The sequence below is a fragment of the Sceloporus undulatus genome, chromosome 1, assembly GCF_019175285.1.
Source record: "Sceloporus undulatus isolate JIND9_A2432 ecotype Alabama chromosome 1, SceUnd_v1.1, whole genome shotgun sequence".
NCBI lineage: Eukaryota > Metazoa > Chordata > Lepidosauria > Squamata > Phrynosomatidae > Sceloporus > Sceloporus undulatus.
Window position 1 is genome coordinate 85,002,917 of NC_056522.1, and position 21,327 is coordinate 85,024,243.

Consider the following 21,327-nt stretch of genomic DNA (forward strand, 5'->3'; position numbering starts at 1 on the left):
AATCTCTTGCTCTACTAGAGCTTCAGGAAGTACATCTCCACCACCAAGTTCAATATTTTCTGATGATTTTTGTGTTTCTATTATTTGCACCTTCTCTGACAGCACTTGCCTTCTCTGATAGCTATCTGAAGCTGTAGTAGACTCTGAAAGTGGGTGGACTGTTTCCAGGAGCAATTCACCAGGACATGTATGAATTTGCACAGAAATCCCATTTATACTTTCTTCTTTGTCATCTGGTGGAGTACTATCTCTTATATTTTCCAAAATGGCATTTGAGGCAAGACTCTCTTTGTATCCAGACTCTAAAGTAAGGATGCCTCCATCTACTTCAGCTTTGTTTATTAGTATTCCTACTGATTCTGTTTCAGTTGCTAGCTTTTCTTTCACAGAATCTCCAGTTGCTTCATTTTGCACAGAATCCTCAACTACATTAACATCCATGTGTTTTGATTCTGAAGTGAAGGCATCTTCCTTTTCACTCTGCACAGTGCCTTCCAATGCAGTGGTTCCCAAGGACGTTACTATTTTTTCCTCTTCCACTGCAGGCATAACTCTTCCGGTCTGCACAGAGGTCTCAGCTATGCTTTCTTTGGTAGATTTAGATTTCATAACTGTGATGTCCTTGAGCTCATTATTTTCTTGGGCTTCAGCTTCAATTACATCTGTGATTTCTGATTCCACGACAAGGCTGGCATCTGCTATAACCATCTGGGTGAGATCCACTTTGTCCTGGCTAGACGTTGATACTTCCAGTGGTCTTTGTTCCTGAGTTATACTTTTTTCTGTTGCTACACTTTGTGTCTCTCCCTGAATAGCAACTCTGGTCATGTCACTTATCACAGATTTTTGCTCTGAGACAAGATCCACTGGGGCCTCAACTGAAATTATCTCAGCACATGTAGTCAAGTAAGCTGTTGCAGTATCTTTCACCACAGACTGAATTATGGCTTCATTCTCCACTTTTTGCAGGGTCTCCTTTAGTTCTGGTTGTTTGGTGGCAGCTCCTGCTTCCATCATTTCTTCTGAATATTCTTCACACACCTTTTCAAGTGTCTCCCCTGCAAAGAGCTCCAAATCAGCTTTTGCACCTGCATTCTCTATCATTGCCACTACATCTGTTTTCGCTGTTTTCTCATCTTCTGCTTTTGCCTTGTCTGAGGAATGCCCCATATCCTTTACTATCTCCATTTCAGTTTTTTCCTTGGCAATCTCTGCACCTACTTTTTCTACAAGGGGCTCCATATCCACTCTTGCTGAAGGTGGTTCTTCCTTCATATTTTGATCTGTAAGCATTGATGGAATTACTGTTTCTCCTTCCACCATGGCATCTGCTTTCTCTGTGGAAGACTCCCCATTTACCTTTGCATCTGTTTTGTCTGTACAGATCTCTGATTCTATCTTTGCATCTATCCTCCCTGTGGTAGCCTCCACATGCACTGTCACATCTTCCTTTTCTGAAGTGGCTGCCACTTTTAACTTTTCTGTGAGGTCCTCTACTTCCATCTTCTCTGTGAGAGCTTCTGATTTCACTTCAGTCATTGGTTGGGGCATTTCTTCTTCCATCTTTCCTACATCTGATTCTACAGATAGCTTTGAGTGTGCATCTTCTGGAGAGATATGTGCTTCTCTTTTTTTTAAGTGTTCATCAACATCTGCTTTTTCTGTGATAGACTCTGTTTTTGTCTTCTCTGTTGAAATATCTATTCCCACATTTAGTTCTGACTTCTCTGCCAGGACATCTTCTCTCACATTCATTATGTGGGACTTCCCTTCCATTTCCTCTATATGATCACTTGTTTCCACTTTCTGTGTATGGTCTTCCGCTTCTACCTTCTCCTTGCCAGCATCCATCTTTCTTACACTTATTTCTTTTCCCACCATTTCTGCATGGATTTGTGTCTCTAAATTCATTAGCAGAGGTTCAGGTTTCACATCTACCAAAGGCATCTTAGTTTCTAATTCCTGCAAGTGGACCTCAGGATCCATTTTCTGTATATGGGTCTCAGTTTTCACATGCTCTATCAAGAATTTGTTCTGCATGCCAGCCTCAACTGTAACTTCCTGTGTGCTTCCTGTTTCTAAGCCAAGTGCAGCATCGTTTTCCATACTCATGTCACTAACTTTACTTTCATCATCCTGTACTGAAACATCAATGCTCTTGATTTGGATGGGTACCTCATGCACAACTGAATCAGTGTATGAAGTCTTTATTAGAAGCTCAGAGTCTTTTACTTCATTCTGTTTAACAGGCTTATTCTCCTCAATTTCAGTTGTTTCTGCTTCTGACTGACATATATGTTCCACCTCTTCTTGCTTTTGAAAGAACCCAGGCGTTTCTTCGCATGTTTCTTTTTTTAATTCTTGCACATCCTCTTTAATCTTACCTTGTGTTCCTTCTTCTAAATGCATTTTGACTTCCTGAACTGAATATGCTTTACTATATTCTTTACTATCCTTTTCTTTTAATGATTCCAGTTGCTTTCCAGCTGCATCATCAATTGTTATTTCTGGTGTCTCTTCAGGTGTTACTGTAACAATAACAAAATCTTCTTCTTCTTCTGATTTCTCTTCAATTGCTTGCTCTTCAGCAATTTCTCTAGGTTTTTCTAATGCTTCATGCTCAGTCTTTAGATGATGGTCCTCATCAGTTTGATTCAAGCTAGTTGTTTCTTCTGGGCTTTGTTTCACTTCCACACACACGTCATGACTCTTTTCCAACACTTCCTTCAGGCTACTTTCTTTAACTTCAACTTGTCCTTGACCACGTTCTATGCCTTCATTAGTCTGGATATCAGTCTTTTCAGATGTTTTTTCCTTTAAGAGTGATTCAGACAATTCTGCTCCTTGAAAGACAACTGTAATTTCTTGGTCAGTCTTTTGTACTGATACTGGTTGAATTATTACTTCAGATGTGGTTTTACTAATCATCTTTGTTTCCTCAGATAATTTAACTCTTTCAGCAACTTCTTGAAGAATTTCCTGAGTTTGTTTACTTAATTCTTCTAAGTTTTGCTGATTTTCTTCTACTTCCTGCACAGGTGTAGCTATTTCTGTTGTATCAGGAGACTCAGATAGCCTTGAAACTGCTGAAACCATTTCAGTTGTCTCTTCAGCACAGGACACTTCAGGTCCTTCTTCAACAGCTGAAGCTTCTTCTCGAGCTGTGATTGCTTCTGAGGTTAATTCCAATTCACTGATTATAGTGTCACCACTAACATCCTTCTTAATTTCTGGCTTGAGTTTAGTGGCCACTACAGTTTCTTCAACAAGTCCAGTTTCAGAAATATGCTTAGTTTGTTTCTCTTCATCTTCACCTGCATGTTCAACTGTCTCTGTAACAGCAGCTGATATCCATGATGGAGACCTTTCTTCAATACTAGTAACTGCTCTTTCCCCTTCTACTACTGTAACAGTAACTGCATGAACTAGACCTTCACTGGACTGCTCAGTTATTAAAGTACCTTCTGACTTTTCTGTTCTCTGGTCTGAACCTTTCACAGTTATATCTTCTTGATTTTTCTTTTGGGCTTCAAGTTTCTCTTGTTCAGCAGCTTCATATTCTGACAAAGGAACAACAGCTGGAATATCAGAGTCCTCCTCATTAGTTTCTGTAATTTCTTCTCCAGTTTCCTGAACAGGTGCATGTTCTGGTATTCCATCTGACTTTTTCTTCCTACGGCCAGGCATTAACTTTTTAAATGAAACCCAGGATTCTTCTTTTCCAGATTCTCCATCTGAAGTAGAGTATTCTAAGCTTGGAACTACAGCAGGTTCTTCACTTCTATCTTCCATCTTTGTTTTAGATTTTCTTCTTGCAGTTACTAATCTTTTAAAGGACTCCCATGTTGAAACTCCTTCACCCTCAGACGGGCTTCCAACTTGTTCTGGTGAAGAACCTCCTTGGCCTTGATCACTTTCCTGCGAGCTTGTAAAGGTCATCTCTCCTGCTGTTTCTTTATTTGGTGCAGTTTCATCTACTTTTTGTCCTTCCTGAGCTAGTCTTTGTCCTACTTCTTCATCAGAAGATGATGATTTTCTACTTCTTTTTTTAGATGAGCCTACACAAATCAAGGCTTCCCAGGATACAGAAGTGTCAACTTTTTTCTTGGGTTCGTCTGTGTTTTTTTCTAATTTCTGTTCCTCCCCATTTTCTTTAATATCTTCCTGTTCTTCACAAGGTGCACTTTCAGTTGATGACAGAGTAGCACTTTTTGCCTTGTCAGGTTCTTCTTCTTTGTCACTTTCAGAAAGCCTCCTGATCCGTTTTTTAGGTGTCACCATTTTTTTAAATGATGCCCAAGGGGTAACACTTTCTCTTTTCTTCTCGATATCTGAGGTAGACCCTTCTTCGGTTTCAGTGACTTGTATTCCCTCTGTGACTTTTTCTACAGATTCTGTTGCTTCTTCAGGGGAAGAGGCAGAGCTTTCTGCCCTTGGATCTTCTGGGCTTTCTGCAGAATCAGACAACTGCTGTATTTGTTCAGCTGCTTCCCCTGATTTGGTTTCTTCTCTTTTTCCTTTATGTTTCTTTACTGACAACTTCTTTAAGCTAGAACTTGTAAAAAGCTTTTTTAAGGGGCTACCTTGCATCTTGGCTCTTTCTTGAGATGAAATCAATTCCACTTCATTTGTGATGCCTTCTGGGGGTTTTGATGTTGCTGCACTTAAAACACCTGGTTCTGTTTGTTTCAGCTGTTCACTCACTGTTTCAGGAACAGTTTCCTTGAGTTTTAGCTGTTCATCAGTGGACTGTCTTCTTTGGATCTCAGTATCTATTTCAGTTAATTGTTCAAGAACCAGTTGTTCTTTTTGAATTGTTTTTGGTTCATCCTTTTTCACAATAGTGGTAAAGTCCATGTTAGCATCTGCAAGTTTTTCATCAAAACTTTCTGTTGCAAGAGGAGCCTTTGGTTCAGATTTGCCTTCTTCGACTGTTTCAAAATGTTCCTTGGGTTCTTCTGTTGTAATTAGAGGAGCTGGATCTGACTGATCTATTTTTAATTCATTTTCTGAAGGAGCTGCTGGGTCAAGTTTTTTCTGAGATGATTCCAGAGTGCTTTGCTTCAAGGCTATTAGGCACTCTTGGCTTGGTTCTGATTTTTCCTCTAAGACAAGGTTACTCTTCTCATTCAAGCTTATCTCAATTTTTTTATCTGCACCTTCAGCAGAGTCTTGCCTTGACAGCTGTTCATGAGGAATTGTAACTTCCTTCTGATGTGTTTCTGTTGAGACATCTATCATTTTCTTTCCTTCTTTTTCTTCTCTGTTTTCTTCCACTTTCTCATTATTGGCTTCCACATCTGTCTGGGCTTTTTCTGGTATGGGGTTTTCTTCTTCTAATTCTTCTTTGATAACCCCTTCTTCTTTGGTCACGTCTCTTTCTTGTTCTTGTTTTTCTTTATCAAGAGCCTGCTGTTCCTCTTCTTTAGGTTTCCTAAAGCTTGTCCTCTTCCTAAAACCAGCCCAACCTTGGGTAAAAAACTTTCTTAAGGGTGAAGCTGTTTCATTAGTTAAAGGGCTGGTTGGAGACTCCGGAGAATTGCTATCATCATTTTTAGTTTCTGCATCCTTGCCTCCAGCTTCAATAGGGCTTTCTCTTTCCTTTTCAAGAGAAGTTTCTTCTTTCATCTTCTCAGTCTGGGTTTCTTGTTCAGTCTTTTCCAAAGAGTGGGGCACCTCAATTTGTGCTGCCTCCTCCATTGTTTCTTTCTTGAATTCTTTATGATCGCCAGATCCATCTGATGCCACTTCAGTATCATCTGCTTTTACATTTAAGAGCTGAACAGGCTCTACTTTCTCAGTCTTATCCTTTCTAACAGTAAACTTGAAACCAACTAACTTAAAAACTTTTTTAAACCCAACATCATTTGATGGAGATTCACTGGGTTGTTCCTGTTCTTCTCCCTTTTCCTCTAATGATGGGGATTGTTTATCAGCATCTTGTACATCCTTCTGGTCATCATCTCCATTAGTTTTATTAGTTGACTCTGGTGGCTTTCCCTCCATATTTTCAAAAGACTCCTCTTTCAGAATTACACTTGCAGTTTCTCGTTCTCCAACTGTAAGATATTAAAAATGACAAAGAATTAGGCATTGCATTGTAATTAATTTTAAATTACATGTAAGGAGTACAGTAACCAGTAATGCACACATATTTGGGATTAAGCTCCATTGATCTTGGTGAAATTTTTTAAGTAAATCTGTAAAAAAATCAAATGCAGCATGATTAAAAACAATGGGAACATGAAATACTGTAAGTGTGCTTAATTTTTTTATTAGATTGTGCTTATAATTAATCTCCTTTTAAAAAAAAGACTTGGTTATGTTACAATGGAATAATGGGATCTGCTCTTCATATATTATTCAGGAATCAGCAATATACATGTTTAATTTAAAACAAAGAATTTCACTTCAGAATTTGTTTCATAATTTAAATAAGTTTAGCCTTAAGAACTGAATTTTTTAGGGCATGCATTCCAGCATTATTATTTTTTTTTACTTTAGTAACATTCTTTCGAAATAAGTGAAATTCATTGTTTTCATACAGGTGAAATGATACACTGAGATGAAGAGAGTTTTACAATCCCCAAATCTGTTTCTTCTGAAACGATGCAGCACAGCCATGACGTTCTTAACCAAATATAGCCTGGTGGAAAAAAGTCAAGGCATCAGGAATGAAAGTTAAAGAAAATGTGGATAATAGAAAGAAAATGGTTCCAAAATGCTTTTGAAAAATTCCTCCCAACTTTTTAATACAGAAATTCTAGTTGCATTATGTTTCTGATATACTGCTTCCAAGATTTTAAGACCTGTGCATTTCTTGTAATAAAGTCATAAAAGCATTAGAGACTTAAGCTAGGGCTGGGAAGCACAGTCACTTTTATACTTCCATGAAGTGAGCTCTACATGCTAAAGGGAAAGTAGGGAAATACTACTAGGTGCATCTTCAACATCACTGCAGCTTCTCGATCTTTCAATATATAGACAAGTTTAGTATCCCTTACCCAACATGCTTGGGACCAGAAGTGTTTTGGATTTCAGATTTTTATTTTTTATTTAAGAATATTTGCATGAGGTATCGTGGAGATGGGACCCAAGTCTAAACACGAACTTCATTTATGTTTCACAAAGACCTTATACACATTGCTTGAAAGTAATTTTATTATACACAATATTTTTTAATAATTTAGTGCATGAAACAAAGTTTGTATATATTGAATCATGAGAAAGCAAAGGTGTCTCTATCTCAGTCACCCATGTGGACAATTTTGGAGTCTCTCAGATTTTGGAATTGCAGGTAAGGGCGACTCAACCTACATATGCATTGAACATGGACATCTGCAGTTTACCTGGAAGCCAATATGCATTTTTTTTCCTCAAGTTGGAACACAATTGGATTCTGAAGAGGACAGCCAATGTGTTTATACACACATGCTCCTGTATGATTTACAGACATCAAACATATAGTATGGTTAACAAGGTGAGATGATAATGCCATGCCATACCAGCTGCAGGGCCAACAGCAAAACTCCATTTCCTCTTAATCGTATGGAGTCATCCAAGTTCAAAACTTGATCTGATGTGCAATTTTTAGACACTAGTAGTAATTAGAGAGAGCCAAGGCGGTGTAGTGGTTTCAGTGCTGGACTAAGAATCTGGCGATCAAGGTTTGATTCCCAGCTTGGCCATGGAAATCCCCTTGGTGATCTCAGGCAACTCACACTCTCTGCCCCAGAAACCCCCATGCCTTAGGGTTGCCATAAATTGGACACAATTTGAAAGTACACAATGAGAAGTGATTAGAGAATACATTAAGACTAAACTTGAACAAACATGGTGCTGATCTCCTAATTCAGTTCCAGTCAAGAAAAAAAAGTTAATGTATATGACGGAGATTTTCCCTTTCCCCACAGCTTGTCCCACCTTAATCACTATATACTTCACAGACCAGGTTATAGAGATATTATGTCCTGTAAAAATAAACGTATTATTGTTGTTGTTGCTGTCAGCATTTGTAAATGCTTGCTTGTCAATCAAAGAGACTCCCTGAAGTAATTACAGCGGTCCTTTGTTATCTGCTGGGGTTTGGTTCCAGAATACACACCTCCCCCATGGATACCAAAATCAGTGGATGCTCAAATCCCATTAAAGACAATGCCATCAGCCCTATATACCCATGGATTCTTTATCCATGTAGCCAAACATCCACTGCTTGGAAAATTATTTTTTTAAAAAGAGTAAGTTCCAAATAGTAAACCTTGATTCTTGCCATTTTATATAAGGGACATCATTTTTATTATCCCATTGTATTTAATGGGACTCGAGCATCCACCAATTTTGGTATCCACAGAGGGCCTTGAAACCAAACCCCAGCAGATAACAAGGGCCCTGGCATAAAACAGCAGCATCAAGGTTTGCTATTTGGAATTTTTTACTTTATTTTGAATATAAATAAATATGGATGAAGAATCTGTGGATACGGAGGACCAACTGGACACACAAGCAATAAAAACAAGACAATCCCTGCCTGTCAGCTTACAACAAGAGAGAGGATACAGAAGGGGGGGAAAGGAGGGGAAAAGGACAAGATCAGAAACCCAAGACACCTTCTTTAAGTTAAATGGCAACCCCAGGAGTGGCTCATGGTGCTTCTCCTGCCTGCAGGGAAGGACAAGATGGCGCCTCCCCTTCCAGGTAGAGAATCCAACCTGAGTGGCAGTTGAACTTCACCTCCCTGAGGGCTGCCTCCACTGGGCTTATGTCAGGAAGGCAGTGCAGATGGTGCTACTTTCCTTGCGAGCATTAGGCATTTCGCTCTGCCTTGGGCTGTCCCTGAGCGGTTTCCATAAGGACCAACTGGAAACAGCTCAGGAAGAGGAGGAGCTGTTCTGGGAAAGGCCCTGTGAAATGGCCTTCCTTGCTGGCATGGAGGCTGCCCTGAGTGAGAGAGAAAGAGAGATCATAAAACAGGCCTATTTCCCTACTTTTTCTAAAGAACTGGAAAAAGAAGGAAGAACAGGCTCTGAACAGCACTCAATAGCAGACTATTCAGTTACAGACTCACCATTTATAAGACTTTCGATTCTAACTCCAGAGTGGTTTATTCCCTGGTGAAAGCAAGGTCTACTAGGCCTTCCTTTCATAACTCTTAAGACTACCTCAGGCAAAGGTGCTATAGCTCCCCCTTTCGAAATACCTGTATTACAGCAGTATTTCCTCTTCACAAGGTCTTTTCAAGTAATTCTGTGTTTCAAGATGTCACTGAATACCACTCGCCAGGGGAGAAAAACAGGAAAGCGTTCTTGCCTGGTGCCCTGCTTGTGGGCCTCCCACGGCAGCAGTCAGGGTGCTGTGCTAGGCAGGCCTGCAATCTGCACAGTAACGCTCTTATATTTTTAGTGCACACACAGCAGATCAAATTGTGTGCCTTCCAGTCATTTCCATCTTCTTGGCAAGATTTGTTTAGAGGGAGCTTGTCACTGCCATTCTCTGAGGCTGAGACAGTGTGACTTGCCAAAGGTTTTGGCATAATATGCTGCCTCCTCCTCCTCCTCCTCCTCCTAATAAAATTATTTTATACCCCGCCTCTCCATTAAGATCGAGGCAGCTAACAACATTAAAACACAATAAAATACAATGTCCCCCAAACCGACCCACCTGCCATAACCAATAAATCATAATTATAAACAATAACAATAAAATATTACTGTTAAAATTATTAAAACAGACAAGACAGGGTAGTCAATGGGGGCGAGTGAGATGCTACCATATGATACGCTTCAACGTTTGCTTACTTCCTGCACTCCTGAAAGGTACTGAAAAGGTAAATTCTCATTCAAGGCTGCTCCATACAGAGCCAGGAGCCAGGCAGAGAATTATATTTATGCAAAGCAGGCAATGTGTGTTAGTTGCTCTGCACTTCCAGGGGGAATGTTAGGATTCTTAATTGTAAATATAAAACACAGAGGAAGGGAAGGGTTCAGTAAAAGAGTTCATTATTTTGACTTTCTGCCAGGTATTTGCAGCAACATAACTGCCAAAAGAAACAGCTAGTATTTGTAGTCTAGTAAGCATCTATCCAGGACACGGGAGATATGCAAATAAAACAAACCACAACAAAATTCCAGCTGAATAACTAGACAATTCCCATCGTATACTTTAGGTGCTCTAGTAACGCAATTCATTATTCAGACAGTAGATCTAACTCCAGAAGCTTTTGACAGAAGATCACAATGTGACATTTAAGATATAGCCATGAGGCATTTAATGTTAAAAGAGAAAAGGGGAACTTAATTGGGACAATAGGAATGAAGCAGTTTACAGTTGCTAGTAGTGTATATAACAAGAGAGCAATGTACTAGAGGACAAACTACACAGAGGACCTCTTTCAACATTACTTCCTATGTCTTCTTCCTCAGAACTTGGGATTCACATACTTCCTCTCTTGCTCCATTTTACCATATGAATTCATAAATAGCCAAATGAGAGACTACATGTTTACTTAATGTGGAATTTTCCTTTCCTAGAGGGTAATCTCTCTTAAATATTTTTAGATGAATGTCTTAACCAGCAGTAACATGTTATTCTCTTAAGTAATTGTTTTACAGTGTTAACATCTGTTCCATTTTGAATACGTAAATATATATTTTAATTTTCCAAAGAATCTGGTTACTCATCTTGGAATGTTTTGGAATAAAATGTTATCCTGCTCCAATATGAATTATCTTTGCTTACAGCTAATGCAGGTGTTTACTTCAATGCTATCTCTTGTATACCTTTTGCATAAGAATGTATAGGAACAGACTAAGGCTCAAATCTTAACACACACACACACACACACAGACTTATTACTGATAAATACTTACAAGAATTAAAATGCAGAAATATATACAGCAAATTGTACTATAGGGACAGATTTTAGAGAGATATTTGTATGTGCAGCACCTGTAAGAGAATATTGAACATACAAGTTTAGTCAGCCCTCCTTATCCATGGATTTTTTTTTTATCCATGGCTTCAAAATATTTTTTAAAAGTATAAATACCAAATAACAAACCTTGATTTTTTTATTTTATTATAATGGTCATCATTTTACTGTACCATTGTATTTAATGGGACTTGAGCATCCATGGATTTTGTTATCCATGGGGGATCCTGGAACCAACCTCAGCGGATAACAAGGGCCCATTGTATTTATAGCTGCTAGACCCCCAGCTAGCTGGCTCATTTAGCTCAGTATTGCATACACTGATTGGCAGCACCTCTCTGGATGGTTTCAGGAAAGGGCATTTCCTGGCTCCACCTGGAAATGCAACAGTTCAAAGCTGAGACCTTTTGCATACAAACCATGTGTTCTTCTGCCGAATTATACTCCGTTCCTGCAAGTTCTTCCAAGAGAGGTCAGGAGAAAATATGGCAACATTTATGATCACTTTCAGCACCAATTATTTTTAACGAATTATGGTGGGCTCTTGGTATTTGCCAGGGTTTGGTTCCAGGACCCCATATGAATACCAAAATCCATGGATGCTCAAATCCCATAAAATACAATGGTGTAGTAAAGTAGTGTCCCTTATATAAAATGACAAAAGCAAGACTTGCTTTTTGGAATTTATATATATATTTAAAATATTTTTAAGCCATGGATAGTTTAATCTATGTATAAAGAATCCATGAATATAGAGGGCCTACTGTATATATTTATCAAGCTGAAAACTTTTATAGCGTATCTAAAGACCTCTGAAACCAAAGTAGGCAACATCAGGTCTTTGTGAACCCTTGGATACCTGTGCCACCGTTAGTACCACACCTTTGGAACATATTAATACTAGTTCTTCCCTTTTTGACAGTATACCTCCTCTTCTCTTTCTAAGCTTGCCTTTCTAAGCTCAATTAAACACCAGCCATTCAAATTTCATAGTTGGCTCCTACTCTACTAAAAACTACAGTAAGTTGCATTTTGCCTTGCACCTTGATACATGCCTCACAATATAAATACCCAACTCCTTTTCAGGCAAGCATTCTCTGAAGCTGCCAGCCACAGATGCTGGCGAAACATCAGGAAGAAACTCTTCTAGAATATGGCCACATAGCCCGAAAAACCCACAAAAAACTATGGATGCCGGCCATGAAAGCCTTCGACTTCATATCACAGCTTTTGTTTACTTTTATACTTTTTACAATCAGGATGCAGAATGCTACTTGAATTTCTTGTTTTGGATACCAAATGTCTGGAGGGTGGAGAAACTCTTGCAGTTCTTAGAGCCATTCGTGTTTCTTCTGCCCCAGTTCTTAGAAAGTTTTTTGTTCTCTTCCCAGCCATGCCTGATTCTTGGAAGACTCAATTGTTTCTGCCATTCCATCTCCTTCCATATCTTGCCTCTTTCTTGTGACAAGCAATCCTGGTCTCCTAACTCTGGCATAGAGAGGTGAGGATTTTTAAGTTTTCTTTTAGAAATGTTCTCTCAACCACTGAAAATGTTTGAGAATAACATGAAGTTACTGAGCCATGCAGGCCAGCACTAGACAAAGCTGCTCCTTGGCTTCAAAGAAGCATGCTTCTGTATGCCTCAGTCAGTTCGATGATCTCACAGGATGGAGAATAACAAGAATAGTTAGATGGCCCATCCTGTCTGAATGGGATCATGTTTAGACTAGTATGCGAATAGGTGGCCTTCTAGATGGTGCACCACAACTCCCATCAGCCCTGACCACTGGCCTTGTTGCCTGAGACTGATGGGAATGGGATGTTGTCCAACAGTGGCTCATTTACAGCATTTGCAATCTCCATATTTTACAATTGGAGCTGGACTAAAATTAGTCAGGTACTTCTTGAACTGTTGCCAAAACAATAGAGTCTTCTGAACAATGTGGGAACACATAGCTTTGGTACATAGATGCCTAAAATGTCTCCAAAATATTACAGCAGTCTTTGCCAGGCCACACAATTAAAACATTTTTTCATACAAAATTACTAGTGTTGTTACTAAGCTTGCAAAACTAAAGTCAGTAGGATTAAGAAACAGGGTATTAGAAACATGTGCTAGCACCAGATCCCTCGCCTATTTGTCTCTTCCTTGTCCACAAATCTTCCTATTCCCCTGATAAATTCCAGGGGTGGGAACAACAAGGGGTATATTTTGTCCAAGACCATTTTTGTAATGGCAGACCAAAAACAATTGATGAACTAACTTTAGACTTAGAGCCATTAAAGGTTAGTTTGTTTCATCTCCAACAGGTAATTGCTTTTACATACAAATTAAAGAAAACAGGAGGACCACCTAGATCATTTACCTTATTTGAGGCACGATGTGTAGCTAGGGTTGCCATACTGCCGGACCTCCAAACTGGGAAAAATGTAGGACAAAATTTTCAAATGTAGGACACACAAAATGTGTCCTACAATTGAAAATTTTGTCCTACATTTTCCCTCGCGATCGCGGCGGGGAGCGGAGGCCAAGCGGGGAGGGAATGCCTCCACTTAAGGAGGCGTTCCCTCCCCGCCTGGACCCCAGGCCTCGCCGCGATCGGAGGCCAGGATCGGGGCCTCGCCTCCTTCTTGGCCCCCGCAGTGACCAGGAAGGAGGCGAGCAGGCTGCCGGCAATCGCCAGGGCCTCGCCTCGTTCCTGGCCCCCGCGGGGACCAGGAAGGAGGCGAGCAGGCTGCAGGGAGGCGGGGAGGTTGGCGCGGCTGCGCCCAAGAGGCGCCGCCTCCCTGCAGCCTCCTCTGCCCCAGGCCTCGCTGCCCTCCTCTTCCTCCGCGCGGCCATGCGCGGTGGAGGAGGAGGGCAGCAAAGCCCCGAGGGTTGCCTAGCAACCCTGCTGCAACCAGGCTTTTCCTGGTTTTTGGCTGCACCCGTGCCGTGACCGGGCAGGTGCCGCCAAAACCGGGAAAAACCCGGTTGCAGCCGGGTTATGGCAACGCTATGTGTAGCCCCTCCCAAAGCACCAAAGGACTCTAACCAAAACATCTGTGGCATATAACTAATCAGGGAAACGGATTTGAATTCCAACTTCAAAATGGACTACAGTTTGGTCTTCCACCCCTTTTAAATCCAGATTAAACACCTTGAAAATTATACACAAGTGGTATTTGACTCCAGTGAAGCTAGTCAGAATGGTTAAAAATGTTTCCTCCAAATGTTGGTGTGATTGTAATGATAATGGCACAATATCACACATTTTGGCAATTGGTACCTGATGAAATTTCATTGATTACCAACCAAGAAGTAAAATTATATTCAGAAATGCTTTTGTTATCAATATATGTAGACATGAACTCAAATTTGAAACATAAAAACCTCATAGATTTTTTCATTACAGCAGCCCATGTAGAAATTGCCAGATGTTGGAAAACAGGGGATGTGTCTTTAGATATATGGTGGGAAAAGCTATGGGACCTATGGTGCTTGCAAAACTGGCAGAATGGCAAGTTACGCAGGATGACCAAAATCAGAACTTTTCCTGGACAAATGGTTCACACTCATTGACTTTGTAAACAAACAAAGAAACAAGAGAAGACAACCTCCATCTCATCTTAATCTTTGGTCAGACATTCTGGACTAGATTTACACAAAGACAGGACTGAACTTTAAAATGACTGCTTATACTGAACAGAACCAAAGAAGGAGACCCACAACACAATTCAAAGTTGTGCAATGAATTGTTTTATTTTTCTTTGTTGTTGTGTTATGTTTTGTACATAGTTGTTTACTTATAATAATAAAATATTTTTAAAAACCTGGTAGTCTTAAAGGTGAGGAAGGGAGAAACGGAAATTTCCTGATATATTGATTATATCATTTATTTTCTTTTATTGAAATAGAGCCTTAAGAGAAAAAAACCCTCTGAACATCTTTAAATGCTCCAAACTTTCTAACAACTGAATTAGATCTGAACTGTTTTGCATTAGTTTAAGCACATTTCCTGATCAAACCATAATAATGTGATAATCTATGGCAACTTGCCCTTCAGTACAGATGGCTTCTATCTCCAGCCATCCACAGAATAATCCCTCTCTAAGACATGTATACATAATTTCTGAGAGCACTGAAATTATATTGCCATTATCTGCTTGGCAATACCTTCCCATGTCAACAGGCTAAGCAATTCAAACTTGACTAACTTCCAATAAATTAACCTTAGAGAAAAAGAAAGAATGATTCTAACAGTTACTTAAGAGTATTAAGCATGCATAATTGTTCTGGATTTGGCCAATACAGTATTAGGCCATTTGTTCCCAGGCTTTTGATGGACAAATCTCATTTTTCCTCCAAAATTGCATGCCTGTTTTAGCTCCTGTAATTAAATTAAATTCCTTTTAGCCTTTGGAGTGGCTTCACCATTAATAGCCAGCACTAGTAACTTGGCAAATCACCCTCAATAGTGAGATACAGTATTGAGGTACATATCAAATTACAACAGGATGTAGTTGAAGTAATGTGAAGTCGAAGGCTTTCATGGCCCAGCATCCATAGTTTTTTGTGGGTTTTTCGGGGTATGTGGCCATGTTCTAGAAGAGTTTATTCCTGATGTTTCACCAGCATCGGTGGCTGGCATCTTCAGAGTTTCTCTGAAGATGTAAGCCACAGATGCTGGTGAAACATCAGGAATAAACTCTTCCAGAACATGTCCACATACCCCGAAAAACCCACGAAAAACTAGTTGAAGTAATTGGTCAAAGTGCATTTACTTCTATGAACAGAAAAATACGAGCCACTTTATTCTCTCCTCCAACTCTATCATTACCATATTTAGCATGCAGAGAAAGATGCTTTGGAGACACAGGCGGGTTACAGACGGGCAGGGGAGGACATCTTGGAGGTGTATTCAGCTGAATACGGAGCCTCCAGACGGCCCGCCCCGGGGGCGTGCTTCAGGTGTTGGGACTTCCACATGGGGGGCAGTGAAGACGCCTCACCTGGGTCCGTTTCGGACCCGTAGCTTCCATACCGCCGCCTCGGAGGACGCCACAAAGAAAGAGGCAGCTTCCGCACGGGTGGCCCAAACCGCGGCTTTTTTCCCCTTTTGCCGCATGAGAAGTGCGCAGCTGCGACAGACCAGCACCAGCCGGCTGCGGAATGCGCATGTGCACATTTAAAGCGCCCAGGGCCCCTTTAAACTTTTTCCCCGCCCTGCCCAAGAACAAAGGTGCCCTCTTGCCAGCTGGTGATCAGCTGATGTTGGCATCCTTGCCCGCTTGTGCATTGCGAGTGCCACCACTGGCATCATGGATGCCTCCTCTCCTTTGTTCCCTGTGGTTTTCCTGAAGCTGCAATCCACAGCCACAGCTGTCGCCGCTGCCACCGCCGTCTTCCCCGCCTCCTCTGCCCCCTCCGCCTCCATTGCCGCTGCAATGGAGGTCCCATCATCCACCACCATGACAGCTGTAGACTTGGATGACAGCAGCAGTGATGGTGATGATGATGGCACAGAACAGCGAATGGCAGTGGCTGCCATAGCGCTTCATCAGGCTGCTGTTGGTGGTGCCATGGCCCTGGCCAGAGTGGCACTCCTCCGCCGATGCTGGAAGGTCCCTGCATCGCAAGACTTGTGGAACAACTTTGTCTCAACCATATGGTCTGACGAGCAATGGAGGAATTTCTTCCGAATGCCCCGTGCCCTCTTCCACAGGTTAGTGGGCATCTTGCGCCCAGAACTGGAGAAGGCAGACACAGTGATGAGGAAAGCCATCCCGGTGGAGAAGAGAGTGGCCATTGGTGTCTTTTCACTGGCACACAAATCCACCTATATTGTGACGGCGGCGCTGTTTGGGACTGGCGTTGCCACCCTGGGGGAGATCGTGGTGGAGTTTGCCCTGGCCACTTTTAATGAAAGCATGCAGCTCCTTGTAAAAGGGCAGGGGGGGCGCCCTTCGTAGTACCTCTGGCCAGGGCGTCTCTGTATTGTTTGTATTGAGATTTCAGCGACTTGCATTTTCGGCGACACTCCTCCAAAGTTCTGTTGTGGCCCTTGACTCTCATGGCTTCTTCCACTTCTCGATATGTGTCAGCATTCAGGTAGGACTGCTCCAATTTCTGCAGAATGTTTGGCTGGGACCATATAGCTATCAGGTCAGCCGTCTCAGTATGAGACCAAGACGTCCCCCTGCCTTTTTTTGGGGTGCTGGTGGATGGCTGAGCCATCCTGCCTGGTGGCAAAGGGGAGCCGCCACACAGCTGTGCCAGGAGCAGCCGAACTGTGCCCATTCCCAGGTGAAAATGGCACAGGAATGTGTGTAGGGGGTCACTTTAAATTCCAAACTTTCCCTTATCACTTTCTACAAGCAAAACATCCGCCAGCAAAACTTACAACTTCCCGCGATTCTAGCAACGCATGCGCACAAGTGGCTCTAGGGTTAGGGTTACAAGACTTAAAATGTGCCGCAGCTGTGCCGCAGCTTCCACAGCTGCATGGCAGCGGACGTTGCAATTAAAGCCTGACTGCAAACCACGCATGTCCCGGACCCCGACCCATTATGCAATGCAGCTGACACGGAGCTTTTAAACGGGCAACTTATATTTGCAGCGTAGCAATTCTGACGTATCGGTGCAGCAGCTTACAGACGGAGCTGCGCACGTACGCCGCAAATCAAAAAGCGGAAAAAAGCAGCACCTTTTTAATGCCGCTTCTTCCCGCTTGGGGCGTGCGGGGGGCGTCTTCATGACGGCATTCAGGTAAGGCCCGTCTGAAGGCTCTACCTTCATGACGTCATAAATACACCCCTTTTTGCCCGTCTGTAACCCGCCACAGATTCCTTTTGCCTACGGGATCTGAAAGCCCTACAGCCATGACATATTCACAGGTAGAACAGGAACCACTTGTTTATATAAATGTAAATCAGTAATTCAAACATACCCACTGTAAAACTCCATTGTGTAGGTTACTCCATTTGTTATTAGGATTTGGTCATTCAATGCACAAATTTGTGAGAAAACCAACCTCTTTACATCTCTGTTGTTTGTGCATATCTGTCTTTAAGCTGACTGCTGAAATATGGTAATCCCATGAATTCCATAGAATTTTCTTATGCAAGGAATACTCAGAGGTGTTTTTGCCAGCTCCTTCCTCTGAAATGGAGCTTACAGGACTTGGTATTAATTAGCATTATCCCATCCAAGTACTGTACTAGCGAGAGCTGACCATGCTTGGCTTCAAAGATCAAATAGGATCTGGTTCCTTTAAGGTATTTAGACATTCAAGACTACAATACTAACACACAACCTAAATGAGCTAACATTGCTAAAAACTGGAAAAACTCACCAAAGCTGTTAGTGTACTGGCTTCTCATTTGAAATAAACTAATGTGGTCACCTCTGTATAGTCCCTGTAATAATAATGACAACAGAGGCCCTATAGAGATGGGCCGAAAAGACCAGCCTATGGGCGGAGTCAGGGTGCAGCATCCTGAGGATGGGATATCATACAGCCGCAACTATGGCACCCTTTGGAGGACACATAAAGGAGCCATTTCTTGCAGCTCCTTTTTGTGCCCTCTTGAGGCCAAATTGGGGCCACGGCGTGAGGTTGCCGCAGCTCCAATTTGACCAGGAAAGGGGCGGCCTCCCGCTGCCCCTTAGGGGCAATCTGTAGAGCCCCAGAATCTAAAACTGAAATCACACTGGTTTAGTTCAAACCTCATCCCACAAATACCAAAACACCAGTACTGTCATCTTGCAAACAAGCTAGTAAAAGGTAGGCTAGACAATGCTACTGTTAGACAAGACTTGTAATTGATTGACCAGCCAAACTCACAGTGTGTTCAGCAATAGCTCTTCTTCATCCTGTAGAAAAGTGACCAGTGGGGTGCTACAGGGTTCTGTCATGGGCCCAGTGCTATTCAATATCTTTACCAATGACTGGATGATGGAACAGAGGGCATGTTTATCAAATTTGCAGATGACACTAAATTAGGAGGAGTAGCTAATACCCCAGGTGAGGGTATCAAAATTCAAAATGACCTTAATAGATTAGAAAAGTGATCCAAAGCTAACAAAATGAATTGCAAAAGAGAAAAATGTAAGGTACTATACTTATGCAGAAAAAATGAAATGCACAGATGTAGGATGGAGGACACTGGCTTGTCAACAGTACATGTGAAAAGGATCTAGACCAGAAGTTGAATATGAGTCAACAGTCTGATGCAGCAGCTAAAAAGGCCAATGCAAATCTAGGTTATACTTCTAATGATGCAACAGATCAGAACATACTACCACTGTGTTCTGCTTTGGTCAGACCTGATCTGAAATACTGTGTCCAGTTCTGGGTACCACAATTCAAAAACGATGTTAAGAAGCTGGAGAGTGTCCAGGAGGGCAACTAAAGTTGGGATGGGTTTGGAAATTATGCCCAACTAGGAGCAGCTTAGGGAGCTGGGTATGTTTAGCCTGGAGAAGAGAAGGTTATGAAGTGATATGATAACCATGTTTAAATATTTGAAGATGGAGCAAATTTGTTTTTTTGCAGCTCCAGAGAATAGGACCGGACAAATCGGTTCAAACTACAGGAAAACAGATTCCACCTCAACATTAGGAAGCACTTCCTGATAGTAAGAGCTGTTCAAAAGTGGAATACACTGCCTTGGACTGTGGTGGAGTCTCCTTTGGAAATTGGATGGCCATCTGTCGGGGAGTTTTGAAATGATTTCATGGTCTGACTACATTAGCACTGACTGAGACCTTACAGCAAACTAATTTTTATATCAAATCACAAAATTAAAGGAGAAATTGATAAATCAAGATTGAAAATCAATGAGTTCAGGTTGCTAATCTAACTGCTGAGTGGCAGTGAAATGGAGGGAAATGGTAGGAGCTATGCTGGAGCATGTGCAATGAAGTGGAGGGGGGAAGGTGCTCCTTCCAAAATACCACACTCAACTCTGGAAGGTTCTGAATTGGCTCCATCCTGGTGCATCGTGTGTGAGTCAGAGAGACCACAAAGAAGAAACATGGCTTCCAAAAGAGACTGTTCTAGCAAAGCACTGATCAGGAGGGCAGCCATGTGTAATTCAATGTAGTAAGAAGCATATTGCCCTAGTTCTTCCCACCCATACCCCTATATTCACAAGACTAAATGGAAACAACAGCTCTGTATAGGAATTTTTCAAGAGCAATGTCCCAAATGAAACTTTCCAGGTGTGCCGTGCTGAAATATTCATGGGACTAAAAGATCTGCTCCACCAGGCCTTCTGAGAGTTTGAGCATTACAAGTTTTCTCTTGCTTTTCTAGCCTTCAGGGAATGGCTTTACACATTTCTCTATGGCTCAGTGCTAGTACAAAGCTTGCATTGTTTAAAACAGAGGCGGCAGCAAGGTTTGTGTAAGTGCAGGAGGTTCTCCCCACGCACCTCGCTATTAAAAGGTCAACATAAAAGTAAAGACATCCTACAGTGGTGCAGATATGGAAAGGGGAAGGTTACTGTAATGAGTGTCAGCCACCTCCAGTTTCACTCCAAACAATAATCCCATCAAAACACAGGAAAGCAGAGATAAGGAATGTCCGCACCTGTGCTTGCTGTTCTCTTCCTTTGGGAAAAAAAAATGTTTTTCTTCAACAGGAAAAGTGTGGGCCAATAGTTGGAAAAACAATCACAATCAGATTACAGTCCAATGTTATCTGAACAGCAGATAAACTGTGAGCGAATACGGAAGCAGCCAAACCCAAATGCACAGGGCAATTCACAACATATTCAAAAGGAACGAATGGGAATAACAGCACTTTATTGGATGTTGTCTTGATTTTGACTTATTATTTGAAATGACAAAAGCATTATGTATAAACAGAACACAGCAACTAAATATGAACTTCTGCGTATACATTTAAAATAAATAAGAGGAACACTTATAAAAATATCTTTCTATTGAGCTCAATTATTTGACCATTTAGTTTTAAAGAAAAATGAACAGCAGAGGGCAGTATTTTACTATTCATGTAATTTTACCAATCTTGTGGCGTAATATGCCAATTGTGAATTTCTATTTACACAAAAAGGTGGAACTGAATTTAAACTTATTCGGTGTATGCTAAATGTATAGATACATGCTACATTTATGTTTTAATGAGGTTTTACTGTGAGTTCCAACGAAAATATTGCTGTGTGAAGTCAAAGGCCCTGGCATCCATAGTTTTTTGTGGGTTTTTGGGGCTATGTGGCCATGTTCTAGAAGAATTTATTCCTGATGTTTTGCCAGCATATGTGGCTGGTTTGATGTAAACAAACATCACCCAGGGTCAGAGGGTTCTCCAGCAGAAAATGGACCACTAATTAAATAGGCACAAATCCTCCTCACATATCCTCCCACCCTGAGGCCTTGCCAGTCACCAAGAAAC

The 21,327-nt window shown here is 41.4% G+C and overlaps 1 protein-coding gene across 1 annotated transcript in view; it reads right to left on the reverse strand.

The window, feature by feature from the left end:
• The window catches only part of AKAP12 (A-kinase anchoring protein 12), a 104,775-nt gene that overhangs the window by 7,248 nt on the left and 76,200 nt on the right, over positions 1 to 21,327 (reverse strand). The window contains 1 exon segment of the mRNA XM_042474987.1: positions 1 to 6,059. Coding sequence (XP_042330921.1) covers positions 1 to 6,059 — 6,059 coding nt within the window.